This window comes from Oryctolagus cuniculus, chromosome 14 (assembly GCF_964237555.1).
Source record: "Oryctolagus cuniculus chromosome 14, mOryCun1.1, whole genome shotgun sequence".
NCBI lineage: Eukaryota > Metazoa > Chordata > Mammalia > Lagomorpha > Leporidae > Oryctolagus > Oryctolagus cuniculus.
Window position 1 is genome coordinate 3,038,967 of NC_091445.1, and position 22,399 is coordinate 3,061,365.

General features: G+C 49.7%; 1 protein-coding gene across 2 annotated transcripts in view; it reads left to right on the forward strand.

Annotated features, from left to right (window-relative positions):
- JMY (junction mediating and regulatory protein, p53 cofactor) overlaps positions 1-22,399 on the forward strand; it is a 75,323-nt gene that overhangs the window by 18,051 nt on the left and 34,873 nt on the right. Inside the window, exon 2 of one of the 2 annotated variants that reach the window (XM_070056324.1) lies at positions 7,047-7,220. The exons of the other annotated variant lie outside the window; for it this stretch is intronic. Coding sequence (XP_069912425.1) covers positions 7,047-7,220 — 174 coding nt within the window. The remainder of the gene's footprint in view (positions 1-7,046; positions 7,221-22,399) is intronic. 2 annotated transcript variants of the gene reach the window in all.

Consider the following 22,399-nt stretch of genomic DNA (forward strand, 5'->3'; position numbering starts at 1 on the left):
GACCCAGATGCCTGCTAATATGCCTGTGGAGGAGCAGATGATGGCCCAGGGAGTTGGGCCTTTGCCATCCATGTGGGAGACCTGGATCATCGAATTCCAGCTCTTGGCTTTAGCCTGGTCCAGTCCTGGTCATTGCGGCCATCTGGGAGTAAACCTACAGATGGAAGACCACCCCCCAATCTACCTTTCAAATAAATTAATACTTTAAATATATATACGTGGATAGTTTATAATTCATAATAAAGATGCATTTTTGTTTATTACCTGTTAATTTTTGTTGCTTTCTTGTCCTACCCCCCTCCCCTTTTAAAATACTTATTTATTTGAAAGGCAGAGTTACAGAGGCAGAGATACAGAAAGAGAGGTCTTCCATCCTCTGGTTGACTCCCCAAAAGGCTGCAGTGGCTGGAGCTGGGGCTGTCTGAAGCCAGGAACCTGGAGCTTCTTCCAGGACTTCCATGGGGATGCAAGGGCTTTTCCCAGGCCACAGCAGAGCTGGATCAGAAGTGGAGCAGCTGGGACTCCAACCAGTGCCCATATGGGATGCTGGCACTTCAGGCTACGACTTTGTCTGCTTCGCCACAGTGCCGGCCCCGTCCCACCCTTTCTTAATGTGTGTGTTCTGTCTCTGGTGGGCTGCAGCCTGGAGGCAGTATGCCTTGGTGGTCGGGGCGCCATGGCTACTGGTGAGAGCTGACTGCTGGGGCCCGAGAAGAGCGCCATGGAGCCTGGGGATTCCAGCAGCTCTATTACTTCCACAACTCTCCTTTTCCCTTTCAGTGAGGTGGATGGTTCCACTGTGATTTAACCGCTTCTGAGTGCTAGGTGGGGCCCACAGGAAGAGGCAGATCGCATTGTCCTGCCCCAGCTTCTGGGAAGCCTGCGGTCTGGGACCCTTGGGTGAAGGGAGTATTTCATTTCCCTTCTGCCCTGTAAGCCAGAATACCTTTGGGGTGGGGGCGGGGGCGGAGCAGGAATGGAGCAGGAATGGAGTGTAAAACCTCGCTCTAAAGAGGACATGCCTGTGCTTGTAGGGTGATGGTTCAAAGAACTGCATGAGAATTATATGTCTGTTCCATTCTGTGGGTCCTCTTTTCAGAGGCAACTGCCCTTAAGTTTCTTGCTATCATAAAGAGAAAGTGACAGATACAAAGATCTATACATACAGCTTTTTAAAAATTCAAAAGGTAGGAAGGACACTGTCTACTCGTATATACCTTTTTCTTTAAATAGGCAGTGTTTTAACGGCTGCCTGATACTTCACTCAGTGAATTTGTTTTGATACGACACCTTTTGGTCTTTGTGTGAGCTGCTGTATCAGTTGGATAAATTTGTGAATTCGCTGGGGCACAGGGAACATGGATTTTTTTACGTTGCTTTCTGTAGAGGATGTACAACCCATTGCTTTGAAAAGCTTTTCAATCAGTGAGAAGCTCTAGTTGATAATTCATTTTGCCTCTTGAGTTTTACATTTTTTTTAAAGATTATTTATTTGAGAGGTAGAGTTACAGACAGAGGGAGAGACAGAAAGATTTTTCCATTGGTTCACTCCCTAAATGACTGAAATGACTGAAAGTTGGGCCAGTCCGAAGCCAGGAGCCAGGAGTCAGGAGCTTCTTCAAGGTCTCCCACATAGGCACAGGGGCCCAAGGAGTTGGGTCATCTTCTGCTTTACCAGGCCATACCGGACAGCTGGATCAGAAGTGGAGCAGCCAGGACTAGAACCAGCACTCGTAGGGGATGCCAGAACTATAGGCAGCTGCTTTACCTGCTATGCCACAGCGCTGGCCCGGAGTTTTAGAAGAAATGTTTTCTATGATCTCACTCCGTTCTTTACCTTTCTTTTTTCTTAGAAAGATTTATTTGAAATGCAGAGTTACAGAGAGAGGCAGAGACAGAGCGAGGTCTTCCATCCACTGGATCACTCCCCAGATGGCCACAATGGCTGGAGCTGGGCCAACCTGAAGCCAGGAGCCAGGACCTTCTTCCAGGTCTCCCATGTGGGTGTAGGGGCCCAAGGACTTGGGCCACCTTCTGCTGCTTTCCCAGGCCACAGCAGAGAGCTGGAGCAAAAGTGAAGCAGCTGGGACTTGAACTGGCGCACATATGGGATGCTGGCGCCGCAGGTAGAGGCTTAACCTATTATGCCACGGTGCCAGCCCCCCATTCGTTACCTTTTTAAATACTTTTTTAAAAATAAAATTTATTATTTCTTTGAAAAGCAGTGTTGTTAGAGAGAAGGAGATCTTCCATCTACTGGTTTGCTCCCAAAATGGCTGCAACACGCCAGGCTTGGCCAGGCTGAAGCCAGGAGCTTCATCTGGGTCTCCAGTGGAGGAGGCAGGAGCACAAGTACGTGGGCCATCTTCTGCTGCCTTCCCAGGCACTTTAGGAGGGAGCTGAATTGTAAGTGGAGCAGCTGGGACTCACACTGGCACTCAGGGTGCTAGGAGACATTCTAGGGGTTGCTTAGCCCACTTGGCCACAGTGCTGGTGCTGGGGTTCACTGTCTACTAAAATGTTTTCCACTTGAGTGCCTTCTGCTTGGGGAAACATGGGGGTACTCTGCTGCCCATGGCCTCCCACCTGAGTGATTCTTTAACATTTCCCATCCTTTAAGACCTTGTTCAGTTTCCTGTAAAACATGTTTTCCAATTACTTTAGTCCAGTCTGATTCCTCTTTTCTCTAAACTTCTGTCCTTTCTGGTCAGCTTTTTGCATTTGTGTATGTTGATGTGTTTTCCTAGTTCAATAGTAGGCTTAAGGGCGAAGTCTGCTAGACAGTTAGCTACCCCTTGGGTGTGTAGAACAGTTGGAATGCAGTGCGTCTGACGGCGTGCCTCTGGGAACTCCTGTGGTGTATGTGTATTCCGTGAACTGACCTGTTAGTGGCCGTGGTGGGACCAGCCGCAGTTTGTTCTCTCACGGAGTGAGAGGCCCTCATGGGCTGTTAGTGTTTCTGGGCCTCCCCTTCTCTCCTCGGTCCAAGTTGCTAATCTTACTGTGTGGTCTCCATTGGGTCCTGTAGCCTTGTGCACGGCCTTCAGTCTTTCTCTCTGAGTCTTGCCTGATTTGTGACTTTTCAGTCTTCAGAGAACAAGTCAGGTCTCTTTGATGGACTTGGAAATCATTTCCTGGTACTTCCTGAAACCAGAGAGGTCTTGGAAGGGAACAGGAGGCTTTCTGGATTGCCTTTGCTCTCAGAGTCAAGCAAGGTTCCTGGGGTCTCTCCTGCCTGCTAGTCTCCACCCTCACTCACAGAAAAGATTGCTGTCTGAAGCTTGTGGGGGAGTTGGATTAACAAATATCTTTCTTTTGAAAAAAATTATTTTTTGAAAGGCAGAGTTACAGATTGGGGGAAGAGGTGGGGAGAAGGGGGAGGAGGGGAGGAGCGGGGGAGAGGGGAGAAAAAGGGGCGGGAGAGAGGGAGAGGGAAAGGGGAGGTGGGAGAGAGGGAGGGAGAGTCTTCATCTACTGATTCATGCCCCAAATGGCTGTAATGGTCAGGGCAGGGCCAGACTGAATCCAGGGTCCTGGAGCTTCCTCTTGGTCTCCCATGTGGGTGCAGGGGCCCATGTGCATGGGCCAGCTTCCACTGCTTTCCCAGGTGCACCAGCAGGGAGCTGAATGGGTAGCGGAGCAGTGGGGACACAACCGGGCACCCACTTGGCTTGCTGGCACCACAGGCAGCAGCTTTACCTGCTGTGCCGCAGGGCCCGCCCCTGTTGGCTTTGTTTTTGCTCTGTTGATCTGATCAGGTGCTCCTTCAGCCTGTAGACAAGATGGATTACATCAGCTGATGCCTGAGCCCTGGTCCAGCCTTGCATACCTGCGACAAACCATGTTGGGTTCTGGTACGACTTTTTTATACACTGTTGGGCTTAACTTGCTGGTGTTCTGTTAAGGTCACGGGAGACGCTGCTGTGTATTCTTTTTTTGTAATGTCTTTGCTTTTGGTATCAGCTGTTGCCTGATAGGATAAGTTAGGAAGTATTCTGGTGGCTTCTATTTGGAGAGACTGTGGAAAATCAATATAACATCCCAAAATCAATGGTAGGTTTTACCAATGAACCCATCTGGGCCTGATTTTTTTTTTTTTTTTTTTGGTGGTGGAAGGTTATTAATGATTCAGTTTGTTAAATAAATTATCTCTTTAACCTTGTGAGTTTTATTAGATTACCGTCTTTTAAGGAATTCATCTATTTTACCTAAGTTATCAGGTTTGTGGGCACATTAAAATCCTTTTAATGGAGGCTGGTGCTGTGGCGTAGTGGGCTGAGTCTGTGCCTTTGGCACTGGCATCCCATATGGGTGCTGGTTCTAGTCCCGGCTGCTCCATTTCTGATCCAGCTCCCTGCTGATGTGCCTGGGGAAGCAGTGGAGATGGCCCAAGTGCTTGGGCCCCTGCACCCACGTGGGAGACCTGGAAGGAAGCTTCTGGCTTTGGATCAGCCCAGTTCCGGCCGTTGCAGCCATGTAGAGTGAATCAGCGGATGGAAGACCTTTCTCTCCCCTTCTCCGTAACTCTACCTCTCAAATAAATTAGTAAAATCTTAAGAAAATCCATTTAATGTTCCTCAGTTCAGTAGTGATGGCCCCCTTCAGGTCTGATGTTTGTAACTGGTGTCTTCTCTGTCTTTATTACCCTTGCAAAAAGTATATCAATTCCATTGTTTTTTTTTCCCCAAATAATCAGCTTTTTTTTTGTTTATTGTATCGATTTTCCTTACTCAGTTTCACTGGTCTGTCCTTGAGTTTTGCTAACTTCCTCTGCTTGCTTTGAATTTTAAAGTTAAAACCAGTGTGCCTGAACTGCTGTAACTGAAGCTGTGTCCTTTGAACAGTGTCTTTGAAGAATGTGCCCTGGATTTACTTTGTCTTCCTTTCTTTTTTTTATGTTATTTGAACGGCAGAGTGATCGAGGGAGAGAGAGAGAGATCTCATCCACTGTTTCACTCCCTGGATGGTTGCGGAAGCCAGTCCCAGAACCTCCATGTTGGTTTCTCCCTGAGGGTTAGAGGCCCAAACACTTGGCTGTCTTCCCTTGCTTTCTCTGGCACATCAGCACGGTGCCGGTTTGGCAGCTGAGCAGCCAGGACTAGAACCAGCATCCAAATAGGGTGAGATTGCCATGGCTTAGCCCGTTATGCCACAGTGCTGGCCTCCATGTTTCATTTTTCGTTTTTTTGATTTTTGGAAATCTGTCCGTCTGCTTCTGATTTTGCATGTTGTCTATTTTTTTTATTAGAGCTCTAGCATATTAATTGTATTTTTTAAAAATTCCTTGTCTGAAAGTTCCGACATCTCTGCTTAATGTAAAGTTGGTTCTGATGTTTTCTCTCTTCAAGTTGTGTTTGTCTTTTGCATGCTTTTTAATTAAAGCTGGATGTGGGATGGTGAGTTTCTCTTTGTGCTGTGTAAGCAAGTTTCCTTGTGCCCTTTGACATCATGTAATGCTGCCTTGACATCTTGGCTCAGTTTGTGTCATCTTAGAATTTTTTTTCCATGTATTACATTCTGAATACTGAGTTTGGTTTCTCCCTCCCTCCCTCCCTTCCTTCCTTCCTTTCATATTTATTTATTTATTTGCAAGTCAGGGTTATACAGAGAGAGGAAAGGCAGAGAAAGAGAGAGGTCCTCCATCTGATGGTTCACTTTCCAATTGGCCGCAATGGCCGGAGCTGCACCAATCCGAATCCAGGAGCCAGGATCCTCTTCCAGGTCTCCCATGCAGGTGCAGGGGCCCAAGGACCTGGGCCATCTTCTACTGCTTTCCCAGGCCACGGCAGAGAGCTGGATGGGAAGTGGAGCAGCCAGGACTAGAACCAGTGCCCATATGGGATGCCGGCGCTTCAGGCCAGGGTGTTAACCCGCTGTACCACAGCGCCGGCCCCTTCGCTGTTTGTTTATAGGTCTGCTCATTATGGATCATATCCTGGACATTGTGAATGAGACTTGTAGTGTCTGGTTTCTGTTGCGTTCCTCCGGAGTGTTGATTTTTACGGTTTCATTTGAGCAGTTAAGTTGATTAGATTCAAACTGCAGACTCTGCCTTGCAGCACTTAACCTCACTGTGTGTAGTCTGGGTGTGCATGCATAACTCAGTGATGAGCCGGAGAGTTCTGTGGAGCGTATGGAGGTCAGGGGCTCCCTTCCCCTGGGCTTTCTCCTCAGTATTGCCCTGTTTGCTACCTGGGGTTCCAGACTCCATCTTCTGATACTTTGAGCTGACACAATTGGTTGTTCTTAATTTCTGTTTTCATTTTATTTGAAAGACACCTACCTCTTCCATCTTCTGGTTCCACTCCCCAAATGTCAGTAACAGTGTGGGCCAAGTCAAAGCCAGGAGCTGGAAACTGGGTGAGTCTCCCACGTAGGTGGCAGGGACTCAAGCACTTGGGCCATCATCTCCTGCCTCCCAGGGTGCGCAGAGCTGAGAGCTGGATCTGAAGCAGTGGGGTCAGTGCCCAAACCTGGGCTCTGGTTAGAGATGGGGGTCCCAGGCAGCGTCTGTGCTGCTGCTCCAAGTGCTTTTGCCAAGACTGTGGGTTTCTTTGTTTTCTTTTTGTAATTTTTTTTTTTTTTTAGATTTATTTGTTTGAAAGTCCTTTTATCTCCTGTTTCTGATCTTGAAGGAGATGGTAGGCTTAAAATGAAGAAAGTTAATTGATGGAGTGGTCCGGATTGGGAAAAGGGGAGATGGGGCCCGATTGGAGGAAAATAGAATACTAGTGGCTAGAGTCTGTATGTTCCTTTGTCAAAGTGCCAGTGACGTTGATGTTTGAACACATTTGGACAACACCGCTGGACATGGGGGAACGTTATAGAGTGATGGGCTGGGCAGGGGGTCTGTTCAGGCAATGTAGGGTATTGAGTAGTGAGATTCGCGTGAGGTGTGGAGATGCACAGTGACAAGCAGTCTGCTTTTTAGTTCTCGCTTATATTTGTGTTGTGGGTTCGAGGTCCTGAGAGGATGGGGGAGTTAAGGTGGAGTATCTGTAGGCTGTTGCAGTTGGTGACTTCAGTAATGGAACTTTGTTCTGCAGCTCTTGGATAAGCACAAGAACACAGAGAGCATGGTGGAGCTTCTGGACCTGTACCAGAGGGAAGACGAGGCCTACAGCAGCCTTGCGGAAGCCACGACCGAACTCTATCAGTATTTACTGCAGCCGTTCCGAGACATGAGAGAGCTGGCCATGCTGAGAAGACAGCAGATCAAGGTATTCTCTTCTGTCAGCCCGAGTGGGAGCCTGTTTCCCAGTGCCCAGCCCAGCCACACACACACACGCTGTACATCTGTGTGTAGATGCACACCTCGTTTCTGTCCCTCAAGGCTGAAGGCCAGGGGAGCATCTCATTTGAATGCATCTCACACGCTGGTCTGCCGAGTGCCGGGCTCGAGAGCAGCCCTCGCAGACAACACTGTGTGCAGCGCCAGGTGGTGACTGCACTGGGTGGCCTCCGCCTCCCTCTTCCTGCGCTGGCCGCCTCGGCTGCTGTCTCCCTTCCGGTGTCTGCCTGCTCTGTGGTCCAGAGTTCCTCATCAGGAGGCTTGGGAGCATTTCTTTGGCAAGGATTTGTTCTGAAGGGTGGAGTGACTGGAGGGTACAGCTTTAAATGTGTAACATGCAGTTTTGTTGAAGCAGTATGTGTCCCATTTGCTCAGGCAAGTGTTTAAGGGTTGGATTTTATAGCTGACCTCAAATTATGGAAGTGTTGTTGAACTAGGACATTAAGATGGTTTTTCCTGATGGAGTCAGTTGGGACCCTGTTGTGTGAGACTGCGTATTCGAGACAGTCGGCAGGTGCCCTGAGGGGGTAGGGGTGGCTCTGTGAGAAGGGAACCTGCCCTGGAATCTCCTCTTCCCTTGACAGATAGCACAGTCCTGTGATGGATACCCTGTCAGGTGTCTATTTTGAAGAATTTTGTATTATCATAAACTTGGCACTTAGGTTCAAATGGTAACATGCACTGTGAGTTTTCATACACCGGAGGTTGCTCAGTTTTAAGAAGTGGGCTAAATGGATGCTTATCTGTTGAACAGGACTGGAGGGCCATGCCCCGCAGCCGTGGCCTCCACAGCGTGGTGCACCTGGCTTTCAGGCTGTGCTGTCCACCAGCAGCACTGACTACTCTGGTTCTCCTGGGAAGCAGCTGGGGGTGAGGAGGAACAGGCACCGTATTTTCAGCACCTGTAACATGACCTGCACTTCATTCTCCAAGGCGTGTCCCTCGAATGCCCCTCCAACCATGACTACACTGAGGAACTTTCCCATACAAATACGTGTTCATAAACAGCCAGATTCAGCCAGCCAGCTGAGAGTAAGAGGTGTGCCATTAAGAGGAGTTAAGTCATTCACCTCCTAGCAACACTGTGATTAAAAGCTCTTATCTCTGCTTCTGAGATAAGAAGTGAATATTGGGATAGTCTGTGTCCTTGTCCACAGCTAGGTAGGAAGTAGTGGAACAGGCACCGTACTGATTCAGCATCTGATTCTAAAGACACTCTCCTACCCCCAGTTATGGGTTACTTGTTACCTTTAAATTGGAAAATTCACACTCGTAGAAAAAATCTGTAATTGACTTGGTAAAGTATATGATTTAGATAGAAGTAAAAATGTTACGTATTTTTGTGTGATAGTGCTGTGTGGATGTTCTTCTGAAGATGAATTTACAGTCAGCTAATGCTGACTTGGAATCTTGGCCTTCATGTCATGTGTAGAATGTATTTGTTTTACTCAGGTTAACTATTTCAATAAAGATACCTTTCTGGTGCAAACTTGCAAATTAACCCCTTCTTAATCTAGTAAGATCTGTTTAGTAACTTGAGATAGCAAGATACAGAATCATTGCCTAAAATAAAATAGACCAAGAAACCTGTTTCGGGGACTGTCACAGTGGGTAAAGCCGCTGCCTGTAACGCTGGCATTCCACATTGGCGCTAGTTTGTGTCCCGGGCACTCCACTTCCAATCCAGATCCCTGCTAATGGCCTAGGAAAAGCAACAGAAGGTGGCCCAAGTGTTTGGGCCCCTGCCACCCATGTGGGAGGCTTGGAAGAAGCTCCTGGCTCCTGGCTTGGGTCTGGCTCAGACCTGACCATTGCAGTCATCTGGGGAGTGAACGAGCATATGGAAGACCTCTTTTTCTTTCTCTCCCCCTCTCTCTGTAACTCTTTCAAGTAAATAAATAAGTTTAATATATATATATATATATATCAATATTATATCTCTAGATTCTACAGATAATAAATGGGTAGTAAGAGAATAAAAGTTAATAAATTCTGCAACTTAGGTGAAATGGACAGAGTTTCAAAATGAATTTAGGAAATATCTGTTGGGGCCAGCGCTGTGGCGTAGCGGGTTAATGCCCTGGCCTGAAGTGCCAGCATCCCATATGGACCCCAGTTCGAGACTTGGCTGCTCCACTTCCAATCCAGCTCTCTGCTAATGGTTTGGGAAAAGCAGTAGAAGATGGCCCAAGTCCTTGGGCCCCTGCACTTGCATGGGAGACCCAGAAGAAGCTCCTGGCTCCTGGCTTCGGATAGGCGCAGCTCCAGCCATTGCGGCCATCGGGGGAGTGAACCATCAATGCAGGACCCCTCCCTCCCTCCCTCCCTCCCTCCCTCCCTCCCTCTCTCTCTCTCTCTCTCTCTCCCTCTCTCTCTCCCCCTCTCCCCCTCTCTCCCTCTCCCCCTCTCCCCCTCTCCTCTCTCTGTGTAACTCTGACTTTCAAATAAATAAATCTTAAAAAAAAAAAGAAATAAATCTTAAAAAAAAGAAATATCTATTAACTGAATTGAATTAATAATTTAAAATCTTGTCACAAAACTCCAGATTGAGATGACATCATTGGAAGACTATAAATCATTTAATTGAAAAGTTTAATCTTATTCATTCTTTCAGGGGATAAAAGATGAGAATACTTTTTTTTTTTTTTTATTTGATAGGTGGAGATACAGACAGTGAGAGAGAGAAAGGTCTTCCTTCTGTTGGTTCACCCCCCAAATGGCCACTACAGCTAGCGTGCTGCGTTGATCCGAAGCCAGGAGCAAGGTGCTTCCTCCTGGTCTCCCATGCGGGTTCAGGGCCCAAGCACTTGGGCCATCTTCCACTGTACTCCCGGACCACAGCAGAGAGCTGGACTGGAAGAGGGGCAACCGGACAGAATCCGGTGCCCATATGAGATGCCGGCGCCGCAGGCGGAGGATTAGCCAAGTGAGCCACAGTGCCAGCCCCAGAGAATACTTTTTTTTTTTTTTTTTTTTGACAGGCAGAGTTAGACAGTGAGAGAGAGAGACAGAGAGAAAGGTCTTCCTTTGCCGTTGGTTCACCCTTCAATGGCCACTGCGGCTGGCGCGCTGAGGCCAGCGCATCGCACTGATCTGAAGCCAGGAGCCAGGTGCTTCTCCTGGTCTCCCATGGGGTGCAGGGCCCAAGCACTTGGGCCATCCTCCACTGCACTCCCGGGCCACAGCAGAGAGCTGACCTGGAAGAGGGGCAACCGGGACAGAATCCGGCGCCCCGACCGGGACTAGAACCCGGTGTGCTGGCGCCGCAAGGCGGAGGATTAGCTTAGTGAGCCGCGGCGCTGGCGAGAATACTTTCTATCTCACTTATGAGGCTAGCATTTATCCAGATACCAAAATAAAATGAAGACATTAAAGAAAAAACAGTACTAAAGTATCTCATCATAAAAATTTTACTTTAACCCTTTAAGAAATACAAGTAAATTGGATCCGGCCGGCGCCGCAGCTCACTTAGCTAATCCTCCACCTGTGGCGCCGGCACCCTGAGTTCTAGTCCTGGTTGGGGCGCCGGATTCTGTCCTGGTTGCTCCTCTTCCAATCCAGCTCTCTGCTGTGGCCTGGGAAGGCAGTGGAGGATGGCCCAGGTCCTTGGGCCCTGCACCCGTATGGGAGACCGGGAGGAGGCACCTGGCTCCTGGCTTTGGATCAGAGCAGTGTGCCAGCCACAGTGTGCCAGCCGCGGTGGCCATTTAGGGGGTGAACCAACAGAAAAGGAAGACCTTTCTCTCTGTCTCTCACTGTCTAACTCTGCCTGTCAAAAAAAAAAAAAAAAAAAGTAAATTGGATGCACCAATGTACAAAAAGGGTGACATGCTGTGATCAAGTGAGGCGTATCTCAGATGGAAGGTTAGTGAAATAAATAAACCAGTGTGATTCACTACTATCAGAACGATCAGAATAAAGTTTGAGTGGGCACAGTATATTATTTTTCAGAGATAGAAAAGCATTTAACAAAGTTTAATACTTTTCTGTGATGAAAACTCTGAATAAGCCAGGGAGAAGGAGAGAAGGACACATGTGGAAAACTCAGTGTTGTACTTTTTCCATAAGACTGAGAACCAAGCAGGCTTGTCTGCCCAAGTGCCTAACCAGTTCAGTGAGATACTAAAAGCAAAGGAAAGGGTACATGCATTAGAAATGATGTGGTGTGAAGTTAGACTTATTTGTAACTCCTGTAATTGTCTATGTAGAAGATCCCAAAGAAGCTAGTAGAAGTAATATCACAGTTGTGTAGGGGCCAGCACTGTGGTGTGGTGGGCTAGCCTCCCCCTGCAGTACTGGCATCCCTTTTGGGCACCTGCTTGAGTCCCAGATGCTCCACTTTAGATCCCTGCTAATGGCCTGTGTGAAGCAGCAGCAGATGGCCCAAGTGGTTGGGCCCCTGTACCTGCTTGGGAGACCCAGAAGAAGCTTGGGCCACCTGTTGGAGCCATTTGGGGAGTGAACCAGCAGCTGAAACCTCTGTCTTTGTCTCTCCCTCTCTGTGTCTATAACTCTGCCTCTCAAGTAAATAAATACATCTTTTAAGAAAAAAGTTTATTGTAATCTTGGGATACAAAGTGAATATTAGAAATTGTTACATTTTTATTTTCTAGGTACAAACAACCAAAAATTGGAATTAAAAAAATATCATTTATATCATCTTATTCATGGATTATTAAAGGGAAAATTTTGAAAAATATACGGAAGTCTTGGGTATTAAAAACTATAAAAGTTTGGTAAGAGAAATGGTTGCACAGAGAAGTGCCTCACACTAGATTGGAGACTCCATACATTGACTTGAAAATCCAGCAGGGCCTTTAAGCTGATTTTATTCTTAATTTTTAAATCAAATTAGAATGGTGTCTGTTTTCCAGATAGACCGTGTTTTGGAATGTGTGCATTATGGAATGGCTGAGTTGAGCTACTTAACATGCATTGCCTCATGTACTTGTTTTCTTGTTATGAGAACTCTTTTTTTTTTTTTAATTTATTTATTTTTTTGACAGGCAGAGTGGATAGTGAGAGAGAGAGAGAGACAGAGAGAAAGGTCTTCCTTTGCAGTTGGTTTACCCTCCAGTGGCGGCCGCAGCCAGCACGCTGTGGCTGGCATACCACGCTGATCCGATGGCAGGAGCCAGGTACTTATCCTGGTCTCCCATGGGGTGCAGGGCCCAAGCACTTGGGCCATCCTCCACTGCACTCCCTGGCCACAGCAGAGAGCTGGCCTGGAAGAGGGGCAACCGGGACAGAATCTGGCGCCCCGACCGGGACTAGAACCCGGTGTGCCGGCGCCGCAAGGCAGAGGATTAGCCTAGTGAGCCGCGTATGAGAACTCTTAAACATTTATGCACTTGGGGCCCGTGCTGTGGCATAGTGAATAAAGCCGCTGCCTGTGGTGCCAGCATCCCTTATGGGTACTGGCTCCATTCCTGGCCACACCACTTCCTACCCAGCTCTCTGTTGTGGCCTGGGAAAACAAGAGAAGGTGGCCCAAGTCCTTGGGCCCCTGCATCTGTGAGGGAGACCTGGAAGAAACTGCAGGCTCCTGGCTTTGGATCTGCCCAGCTTCGGCCGTTGCGGCCATTTGGGGAGTGAGCCAGCAGATCTCTCTCTTTGTCTTTGCTCTGCCTCTCTGTATCTCTGCCTTTCAAATAAATAAATAAATCTTTTTGAAAAATCTATATACTCATCAGAATTTTCAGGAGTTCAGTACATGTCTAGTAACATGAGGATCATGTTCTGCAGTAGATCTCTTCACTTAGTGAAAATATCCTTGGACCAGTATTACAACTTTCCTGCCTGAACCCAACCCCACAGGAACCTGGTAACCAGCATTCTTATTCTCTGCCTTGAGTTTACCTCTTAATTAAAACTTATCTCCATCTATTTGAAAGGCAAAGAATGGAAACATAGAGATCTTCCATCTGCTGATTCACTTCCTAAGTGTCTGAAACAGCCAGGGCTGTGCTAGGCCAAAGCCAGGAGCTTGAAACCCAGTCTGGATCTCCCTGGTAGGTGGCAGGGGACCAAATACTTGGGCGTCACCCGTGCTTCTCAGGGTGTGCATGAGAAGGAAGCCAGCGTTGGAAGTGGAGCTGAATACACGAACCCAAGTACTCCTATGCAGGATGCAGGTGTTGTGACCGCCAGGCCCAATGCCTGCGCTAGATTTCTTTCTGTTAGAAAGGTCAGAATTGAGTGTGTGTGTGTGTGTGTGTGTGTGTATGAGATCTCCCTCGCTTGTTGGACAGAAGCTGATTCTAAGTCTTGGCCATTCCAAATACGGTGGAGGCGCAGATAGCTCAGCGCACGGATGTCAGATTCTTGCATGGCCCCTGGGAGCGGGGGTGCGGTGTCTGAGGAATTTCCAGACTCCCGCAACGACTGCAACCCTGTGCAGGCGTCCACCTCCTGCCAGCACTCAACCTCTTGAGTTTTTGGGAGCACCCTTCTGAAAGGTGATGTCCCTCCGTAGTGGTATTGAGCATTTTCTTCATTCCTGCTGGTCTTTGTGTGTCTTCTAGTCTACCCAGGAGCGTTGCCTCTTGTTAAAGTGGGTGATTTTCTTGCAATTGGACATTTAATAATAGTAGTTCTTTGACTCCATAAACTCAGGGTATCCTTCCAATTATTCTTTTTTTTTTTTTTTTTTTTTTTTTGACAGGCAGAGTGGACAGTGAGAGAGAGAGACAGAGAGAAAGGTCTTCCTTTGCAGTTGGTTCACCCTCCAAAGGCCACCACGGCCAGCGCACCACGCCTATCCGAAGGCAGGAGCCAGGTGCTTCTCCTGGTCTCCCATGGGGTGCAGGGCCCAAGCACTTGGGCCATCCTCCACTGCACTCCCAGGCCACAGCAGAGAGCTGGCCTGGAAGAGGGGCAACCGGGACAGAATCCGGCTCCCCGACCGGGACTAGAACCCGGTGTGCTGGCGCCGCAGGCGGAGGATTAGCCTAGTGAGCCGCGGCGCCGGCTCCTTCCATTTATTCTTTCTGTTTTTAACAGTCCGGAGATCTTTTTATTGATTGACTTTTACCCTTAGGAGGCTATTCCATAGGGAGTGGGCTCCACAGCTCAGCCTCCTCTCCCTGGGTTCTGACAGAGTGGGCGTCTCTGGGTGCAGCAGGCTGGGCTTCACTTGACCCAGCGACCTTTCTCTCTGTCCTCCTTGTCCTGGTCATTTTCCTTCACGTGTTCAGGAAACTCTTGGCTCTTAGAGGGCTTCCCATGCTGAACACTCATTAATTCTCTTAGCAAGAATCTTGCCCTTAGCTTGCTTGCAGGATGCTGCATCGCACTGTAGACAATTCCAGTTCTGTCCTGGGAACATTTACCAGGCATTCCTTTTTTGAACAGTGTGTGTTCCCTTGATGTCTGTAGGATCACCTTTCTGGTTTGTGGCCGCGTGTGTCATTCCCCCAAGTAGACTCCTCAGCAGTGCATGTGGCTGGACGGATCATTCATCGGTCAGAGAGATCTCACAGTCATGCTAAACCTAACAAGCCAGCTCTAAGTAGAGAGAGTGCCAGGGGGCAGCTGCCCGTGCGGCCCAGTGAGTCTGGGTGTGGTGGGATTTCCTGTGTCCTGCTTGTGTCCCTGAACTGAACACTCAGTGGCTTGACTTGATTGGTATGTAACTTAGGTTTTAATGAAATTGCTAATGAAGAATTAGGCTGAGCAGAAAAATACCGGGCAAAAATATAAGCTATGATTCCATTGATACGAAGTCCAGCAGTGAGCACGCTGCTGTGTGCTGACAGAAAGCTGACCCGTCATCGTCGCCTGCGGTAGAAAGAAGTGAAGCTGCCATAAGAGAATCCTTCGGGATAGTGGGTATCTTCCGAATCCTGACTACAGTGGCTGTGAGGTGGGCCATAAAATTAACCAAAATTTTAGGTAAAAGGATGCCTTTTCTAGTATGTATATGAATTACATATCAGCAATGCTGATTGTTTTAAAGGATGAAAATTGGGGCCAGCATCATGACGTAGCTGGTAAAGGTGCCACCTACAAAGCCAGCATCTCATATGGTTCAAGACCCATCTGCTGCGCTTCTGAGCCAGCTCCCTGCTAATGTGCCTGGGAGAGCAGTGGAAGACGCGTCAAGTGGAAAATGCGTGGGCCCGGGCACCCACATGGGAGACCAAGAGGCTCCAGACGCCTTCCTTCAGTCTGGCCCAGCCCTGGCTTTTGCAGCCATTGGGGAGTGAACCAGCAGGTGGAAAACCTCTCTCTGTCGCCCCCTCTCTGTAACTCTACCTTTCAAATATGTAAATAAAAGTTTTGTTTTTTTTTTTTTTAAATGGAATGGGATATATAGACAGTGGAGTGCTGGTATGTTGTACGCAGGTTGTTTTTTTTTTTTTTTTTTTTTGGACAGGCAGAGTGGACAGAGAGAGACAGGTCTTCCTTTGCCGTTGGTTCACCCCCCAATGGCTGCTACGACTGGCGTGCTGCGCTGATCTGAAGCCAGGAGCCAAGTGCTTCTCCTGGTCTCCCATGCGGGTGCAGGACCCAAGGACTTGGGCCATCTTCCACTGCACTCCTGGGCCACAGCAGAGAGCTGGCCTGGAAGAGGAGCAACTGGGACAGAATCTGGTGCCCTGACCGGGACTAGAACCCAGGGTGCCGGTTCCGCAGATGGAGGATTAGCCTATTGAGCCACGGCGCTGGCCTTCCTTTTTTTTTTTTTTTTTTTTTTTTTAAATAATTTTATTTATTTAAAAGGCAGAGTTACAGAAAGAGAGAGGGAAAGAGATTTTCCATCCACTGGTTCACTCTCCAAATGGCCGCAGTAGCCGAGGCTGGGCCTGTCAAGTCAAGAGCCAGGAGCTTCCTCTGGGTCTCCCATGTGGAGGCAGGGGCCCAAGGACTTGGGCCATCCTCTGCTCATGAGCAAGGAGCGGATCTGAAATGGAGTAGCCTGGACTCAAACCGGTGCAGGCAGCAGCTCAGCCCATTGGGCCCCCACACCAGGCCTCTGCAGGCTCCTCCGTGCTCTTCAGATTCTTGGGGCTAGGGTTTCAGAAACCTCAGCATTAAGGGGTGCTAAGAATGGAGTCAGTCTGGTACTGCAGATGTATAATGTGTATTTTACATTCAGCGTGTTTAAATACAGTGTTGGTCATTGAAGTGATGAGGAGTTTTTTGCTGATCTCTGTCTTACCACTCTTAAGTGTTAGGCAGCTCCTGCCTGATGAGTGTTATTTCAGGCCTGGAATCCATTCTGAGCCAGACAGCCCTTTAGAGAGCCTGCGGTCGCCAGGCTGATGTGTGAGTTCTCGTAACGTGTCCTCTCTGGTAGCATGAGTTATTATGGGGAGTCCTTATGAGGAGTTGTTATGGGGAGGCCTCACTGTGCTCCCTTGTATGGAGACCCCGGGATGGGGCTCAGCAGTCTTGGTCTTAATGAGGCCCTGGTGATTGTGGTACACGCTGAAGCCTGAGAGGCACCAGACAGGAAGGCAGGGGCAGATGTTGGGCACAGTGCCCGGGGTGTCTGATGGGACGCCTGTGTCCACCCACACGGTCGGGGTGTCTGATGGGATGCCTGTGTCCACCCACATGGTCGGGGTGTCTGATGGGACGCCTGTGTCCACCCACACGGCCGGGGTGTCTGATGGGACGCCTGTGTCCACCTACATGGTCGGGGTGTCTGATGGGACGCCTGTGTCCACCCATGTTCCTGTTCCGGGAAGCAGCAGTGATGGCTCAACAGAGGGGACCCAGATGGAGTTCTGGGTCCTGCATTGGCCTGGCTGGACTTTGGCTATTGTACATATTTGAGGAGTGAACCAGTGGGTGGAAGATCTGTTTCCCTGCTTTTTGATTTCATTGTTCATATTCATTTGAAAGGCAGAGAGAGAGAGATCTTAATGGGTCAGAGTCAGTTAGTGAATGGGTTGCCTGTTCATACTCCCGGATCTTCTTCCTGTGGGGCCGTTGGTCATCTTCTCCTCAGAGCAGTTTGGAGCTCGTTTTCCGTTTGTCTCCTACGTGAGTCTTCAGTGTGCTTGTCTTCCACATCACCCAGGCAAGTGTAGCTGTGAAACAGAATGGTCCTGCCTCCAGCCCCACCAGACGGACGGGATGAGGGCCCCTTCTGGGCAGCTGCTTACCAGCAAAGCAGGGCTGGCTCTCCGTCTCCCACCCCGCCTCTGCCCCGGGCATCCTTTTACTCTCTTCACTGGGCCGTAAGAAACTCAGCGTCTGCTTTGAATGTCAAGGTGCTCCAGTAGATGCTGCTGCATCTGATCATGCCTTCCTGTGAAACTGCTCGGGAGTCATCCTAGCTAACTCCCGGGCCTGGGGAAATGCGCAGCTTGGCTACCACCACGTGAGCACATTTGAATTTATCTTTTCTCCCTGCATCTCAACAATAGGTAGGAATAACATGAGAGTCTCATAAAACCGGTATCCAAGCAAGTAGTATAATGTAAATTTGTGTTTATAAACTAGGTATGCTATCCCAGCTACCTAAGCTGACGCACAGTTTTTTCCATGTCAGAAACAGGCCCTGTTTTCTTTCTGGCCCTGAAATGGAAAGCAGACGAGTCGCTGTTGCAGCACACGGTCCAGATGACCAGAAGTGTACGTCTGCACGCTTGCCTAGTTAGGAAAAGTCTCGGTCTCCTTGCTCTGTGCATCTTGGGCACAGAAATGCTGAAAGGCTGGCGCATGGTCACCAAGCAGCGCTAGAAGGGTGTGGCTAGGAGAGTGCCTGTTGTTATGTATAACAGGGACTGACTAAAGGGAACCAGGGAACCCTGCCGGGTGGGGGCAGGGCAGAGAGATCCTGGTCCCCACCCTCCCCCTGCCACTCCGAAGTGTTTGCAATGGCCATGCTTGTCCTGTCAGAGCAGGAGCCTGGGAACTCCATCCTGTTCTGCCACATGGGTGACAGGGTCCCTGGTACTGGCATCTTCCACTTTCATAGGTGCATTAGCAGGGGACTGAATCAGAACTGGAGCAGCAGGACCAGAACTGGTGCTGCGATACAGGATGGTTGCAGGCAGCATGTTAGCCCTTGGTGCCATGCCGCTGACCCCGCGGAGGTGGGCTATTAGCTCTACAGCGAATACAAGTTATGTTCTGGTAATTCCTTCAGGATTTAAGAGGGAAGAAAAACTTTTGTCCTGAAAAGCCACAGAGCAAGTCTTCATCGCTCCTTTTTCCGTTTCCTGTTGCTTAAGGTTACAGTACCTAACCATGCGCATAGAATTCATTCTACTTGAATGTTCTGGGTTAGCAGGTCTGAATTTTGAGCGCTCATTATTTTGCTTTTTGAATATCTATTACATAATTGCATCTTTTGGAGTCTGATCAGAAAATCAAACGTTAGAATAATTAGAGGGACTTGAGAATAATTAAGTAGATGTCGAGTTAGTAATCAGACGATGAGAAAGGTAGGAAAGATACTCTAAGGCGTGTCAGAGGGAGCCACAAAGCTGCTGGCACTGCTGGTGTGGGCAAGCCACTGGCAGGGCTGTGAGAAAGAAAATGCCAGATCGGAGTCCTCTGGCTTAGAGAGCCTCCTGGCGAGTCCCCCTCTCTGGTTCAGAGAACCACTCATGGAGATTACACACACACACACACACACACACACACACCTTCCTCTGGCTCAGAAAACCTCACACGGTGAGTCCCCTTCCTTGGTTTAGAGAACTGCTTGTGGTGAGTCCCTTTCCCTGGGTTAGAGAACCTCTCCTGCGAGTCCCCTTCCCTGGGTTAGAGAACCTCTCCTGCGAGTCCCCTTCCCTGGGTTAGAGAACCTCTCCTGGTGAGTCCCCCTCTCTGGGTTAGAGAACCTCTCCTGGTGAGTCTCCTTCCCTGGGTTAGAGAACCTCTCCTGTGAGTCCCCCTCCCTGGGTTAGAGAACCTCTCCTGTGAGTCCCCTTCCCTGGGTTAGAGAACCTCTCCTGGTGAGTCCCTTCCCTGGGTTAGAGAACCTCTCCTGTGAGTCCCCTTCCCTGGGTTAGAGAACCTCTCGTGGTGAGTCCCCCTCTCTGGGTTAGAGAACCTCTCGTGGTGAGTCCCCCTCTCTGGGTTAGAGAACCTCTCCTGTGAGTCCCCTTCCCTGGGTTAGAGAACCTCTCCTGGTGAGTCCCCCTCTCTGGGTTAGAGAACCTCTCCTGGTGAGTCCCCCTCCCTGGGTTAGAGAACCTCTCCTGCGAGTCCCCTTCCCTGGGTTAGAGAACTGCTCCTGCGAGTCCCTTTCCCTGGGTTAGAGAACTGCTCCTGCGAGTCCCTTTCCCTGGGTTAGAGAACCTCTCCTGCGAGTCCCCTTCCCTGGGTTAGAGAACCTCTCCTGGTGAGTCCCCCTCTCTGGGTTAGAGAACCTCTCCTGGTGAGTCCCTTCCCTGGGTTAGAGAACCTCTCCTGTGAGTCCCCTTCCCTGGGTTAGAGAACCTCTCGTGGTGAGTCCCCCTCTCTGGGTTAGAGAACCTCTCGTGGTGAGTCCCCCTCTCTGGGTTAGAGAACCTCTCCTGTGAGTCCCCTTCCCTGGGTTAGAGAACCTCTCCTGGTGAGTCCCCCTCTCTGGGTTAGAGAACCTCTCCTGGTGAGTCCCCCTCCCTGGGTTAGAGAACCTCTCCTGCGAGTCCCCTTCCCTGGGTTAGAGAACTGCTCCTGCGAGTCCCTTTCCCTGGGTTAGAGAACTGCTCCTGCGAGTCCCTTTCCCTGGGTTAGAGAACCTCTCCTGCGAGTCCCCTTCCCTGGGTTAGAGAACCTCTCCTGGTGAGTCCCCCTCTCTGGGTTAGAGAACCTCTCCTGGTGAGTCCCTTCCCTGGGTTAGAGAACCTCTCCTGTGAGTCCCCTTCCCTGGGTTAGAGAACCTCTCGTGGTGAGTCCCCCTCTCTGGGTTAGAGAACCTCTCGTGGTGAGTCCCCCTCTCTGGGTTAGAGAACCTCTCCTGTGAGTCCCCTTCCCTGGGTTAGAGAACCTCTCCTGGTGAGTCCCCCTCTCTGGGTTAGAGAACCTCTCCTGGTGAGTCCCCCTCCCTGGGTTAGAGAACCGCTCCTGGCGAGTCCCCCTCTCTGGGTTAGGGTTCTGTGGAGCTGGCGCCAGTGAGTCCTGTGGGAAGCAGAATGTGATGTACCATGAGGCAAGGGTTGGAAAGAAATCTCCAGATGATTTCTGTTCCTGCTTCAGGAGACAGCTGCTGCTGGTGGTGAAAAAGTGGTATTGGGGACACTCACAGGAATGGCAGCCAGGGAGGGTCAGGCTGGGAAGAAGGGGTCTGCTCCTCCTGCCCAGCCCTCCTGTGACAAAGCCTGGATGGGACGTGCAGTTCTGACCCCGAGCGTCATTGGCAGGGGTGGGACCTGGAGATGAAAGGCGGGAATTGACATCCCTCTTAAGACTTTAAAAAAAATATATTTTATTTATTTATTTGGTAGGTAGAGTTATGGGGCAAGGGGGAGGGTTTCATCCGCTGGTTCATTCCCCAAGTGGCTGCAGTGGCCAGAACTGGGCTGACCCAAAGCCAGGAGCTTCTTCCAGTCTCCTGCATAGGTGCAGGGGCCCTACTGCTTGGGCCATCTTCTGTTGCTTTCCCAGGCCATAGCAGAGAGCTGGATCAGAAGAGGAGCAGCTGTGACTTGAACCAGCACCCATGTGCAATGCGAGGCTTAGCCTACAACACCACAGCACTGCCCACCCCCACACCCCGTAACACTTGAGAAGCAGGTGGGGAGAAGTGCACACTGAGCATATCACATTCTGTTGTTCTATGGAAGTAGCGGCTTAGCCTCAAATCACTGTCAAAGAATGAGGCTTTCTCATTAAAAATTTCTCATTATGAAAAGCTGTGATACAAGTTTCATTTCCATTTTTCTTTACAGTCAAAGGATGTGAAGTTTAGCCACGTCATGGACAAGGGCTTGTATCTTAACGCCCGTAGAGGGATGTTTATAATACTGAATTTCTGTTCCATACTGGGAAATCCCAATCTTTTGCTTTTGACTTGGGTGTTTGAAAGTCAGAAGTCGTCGTGACAAGAGGAGCCTGAGCTTCAGTGTTACGGCAAGCGTCTCCAGGACCCTTAAATCTGGGACGAGGGCTGCACAGGAAGCCGCGGGGTTTCCCTGGAGTGACCTGCCTGGCGGCTCTGTGTCCTGCCTTGGTGTGGATGTGGTTTGTTTCTGGAGGGCTCAGATGGCGGAGCTCGATGCCCAGAGTGGCACGTCCTGTTCTGCAGGGCCGCCCGATGGAGAAGGTCGTGCTTCTGGGAAGCTGGTTGGCTCCGGACAGAGCCTGAGCTCCCACCTGTCTCTCTGGTTTCCCATCTCAGCCTGTCAGCTCTGTGCTGTGCACACTCCAGTGGGACACGGGCCAAGAGCACCCTCGTGGGAACCGAGCCACCCAGACACCAGGCCGTTGAAGCTGTGCAGCTGGGAGCCAGATAGATCTCTTTTCTTCATAAGCTTTGCCTGTCTCAGGTGTTTGTTTATTTTTGAAAGAGTCACAGAGAGAGGTACAGCCAGAGAGATAGAGAGGTCTTCCATCTGCTGGTCAACTCCCAAATGACTGCAATGGCCAGAGCTGAGCTGATCTGAAAACAGGAGCTTCCTCCACGACTCCCACGTGGGTGCAGGGGTCCAAAGACTTGGGCCATCTTGTACTGCTTTCCCAGGCCATAATAGAGAGCTGGATGGGAAGTGGAACAGCTGGGACTTGAACCGGCGCCCATATGGGATGCTGGTGCAACAGGCCAGGGCTTTAACCCACTATGCTGTGGGGTTTTTCAGATGAGGAGACAGGACACGGGAGCGGCCATTCTAAGAGTGTGCCACCGGGGTAGCTACGAGCTCCCACTTTTATTTAGAGGGTACCAGCAAGTCTGCAAGCCAGCAGGCACATAGGTAAGGTTATACATCAACTTAAGGATTTGAGAAAAGGAATTCGGTCTGGTGGTCTAAGATAGGGATTAGAGCTGTGTTGCAAATCTTCAGAGACAGGCCCATTTAGATGCTCCTGCAAATTTGAAATATTCCAAGTACCAATTAAGGTCCATTAACCTCCTGCTGCTCCTGCTGCCACATTCCTTTGGGGGCGGGTGTGCCCATCCCTGGCCTGTTGGCCTGTTGCGGAGCTGTGGAGCAGAAACTGCAG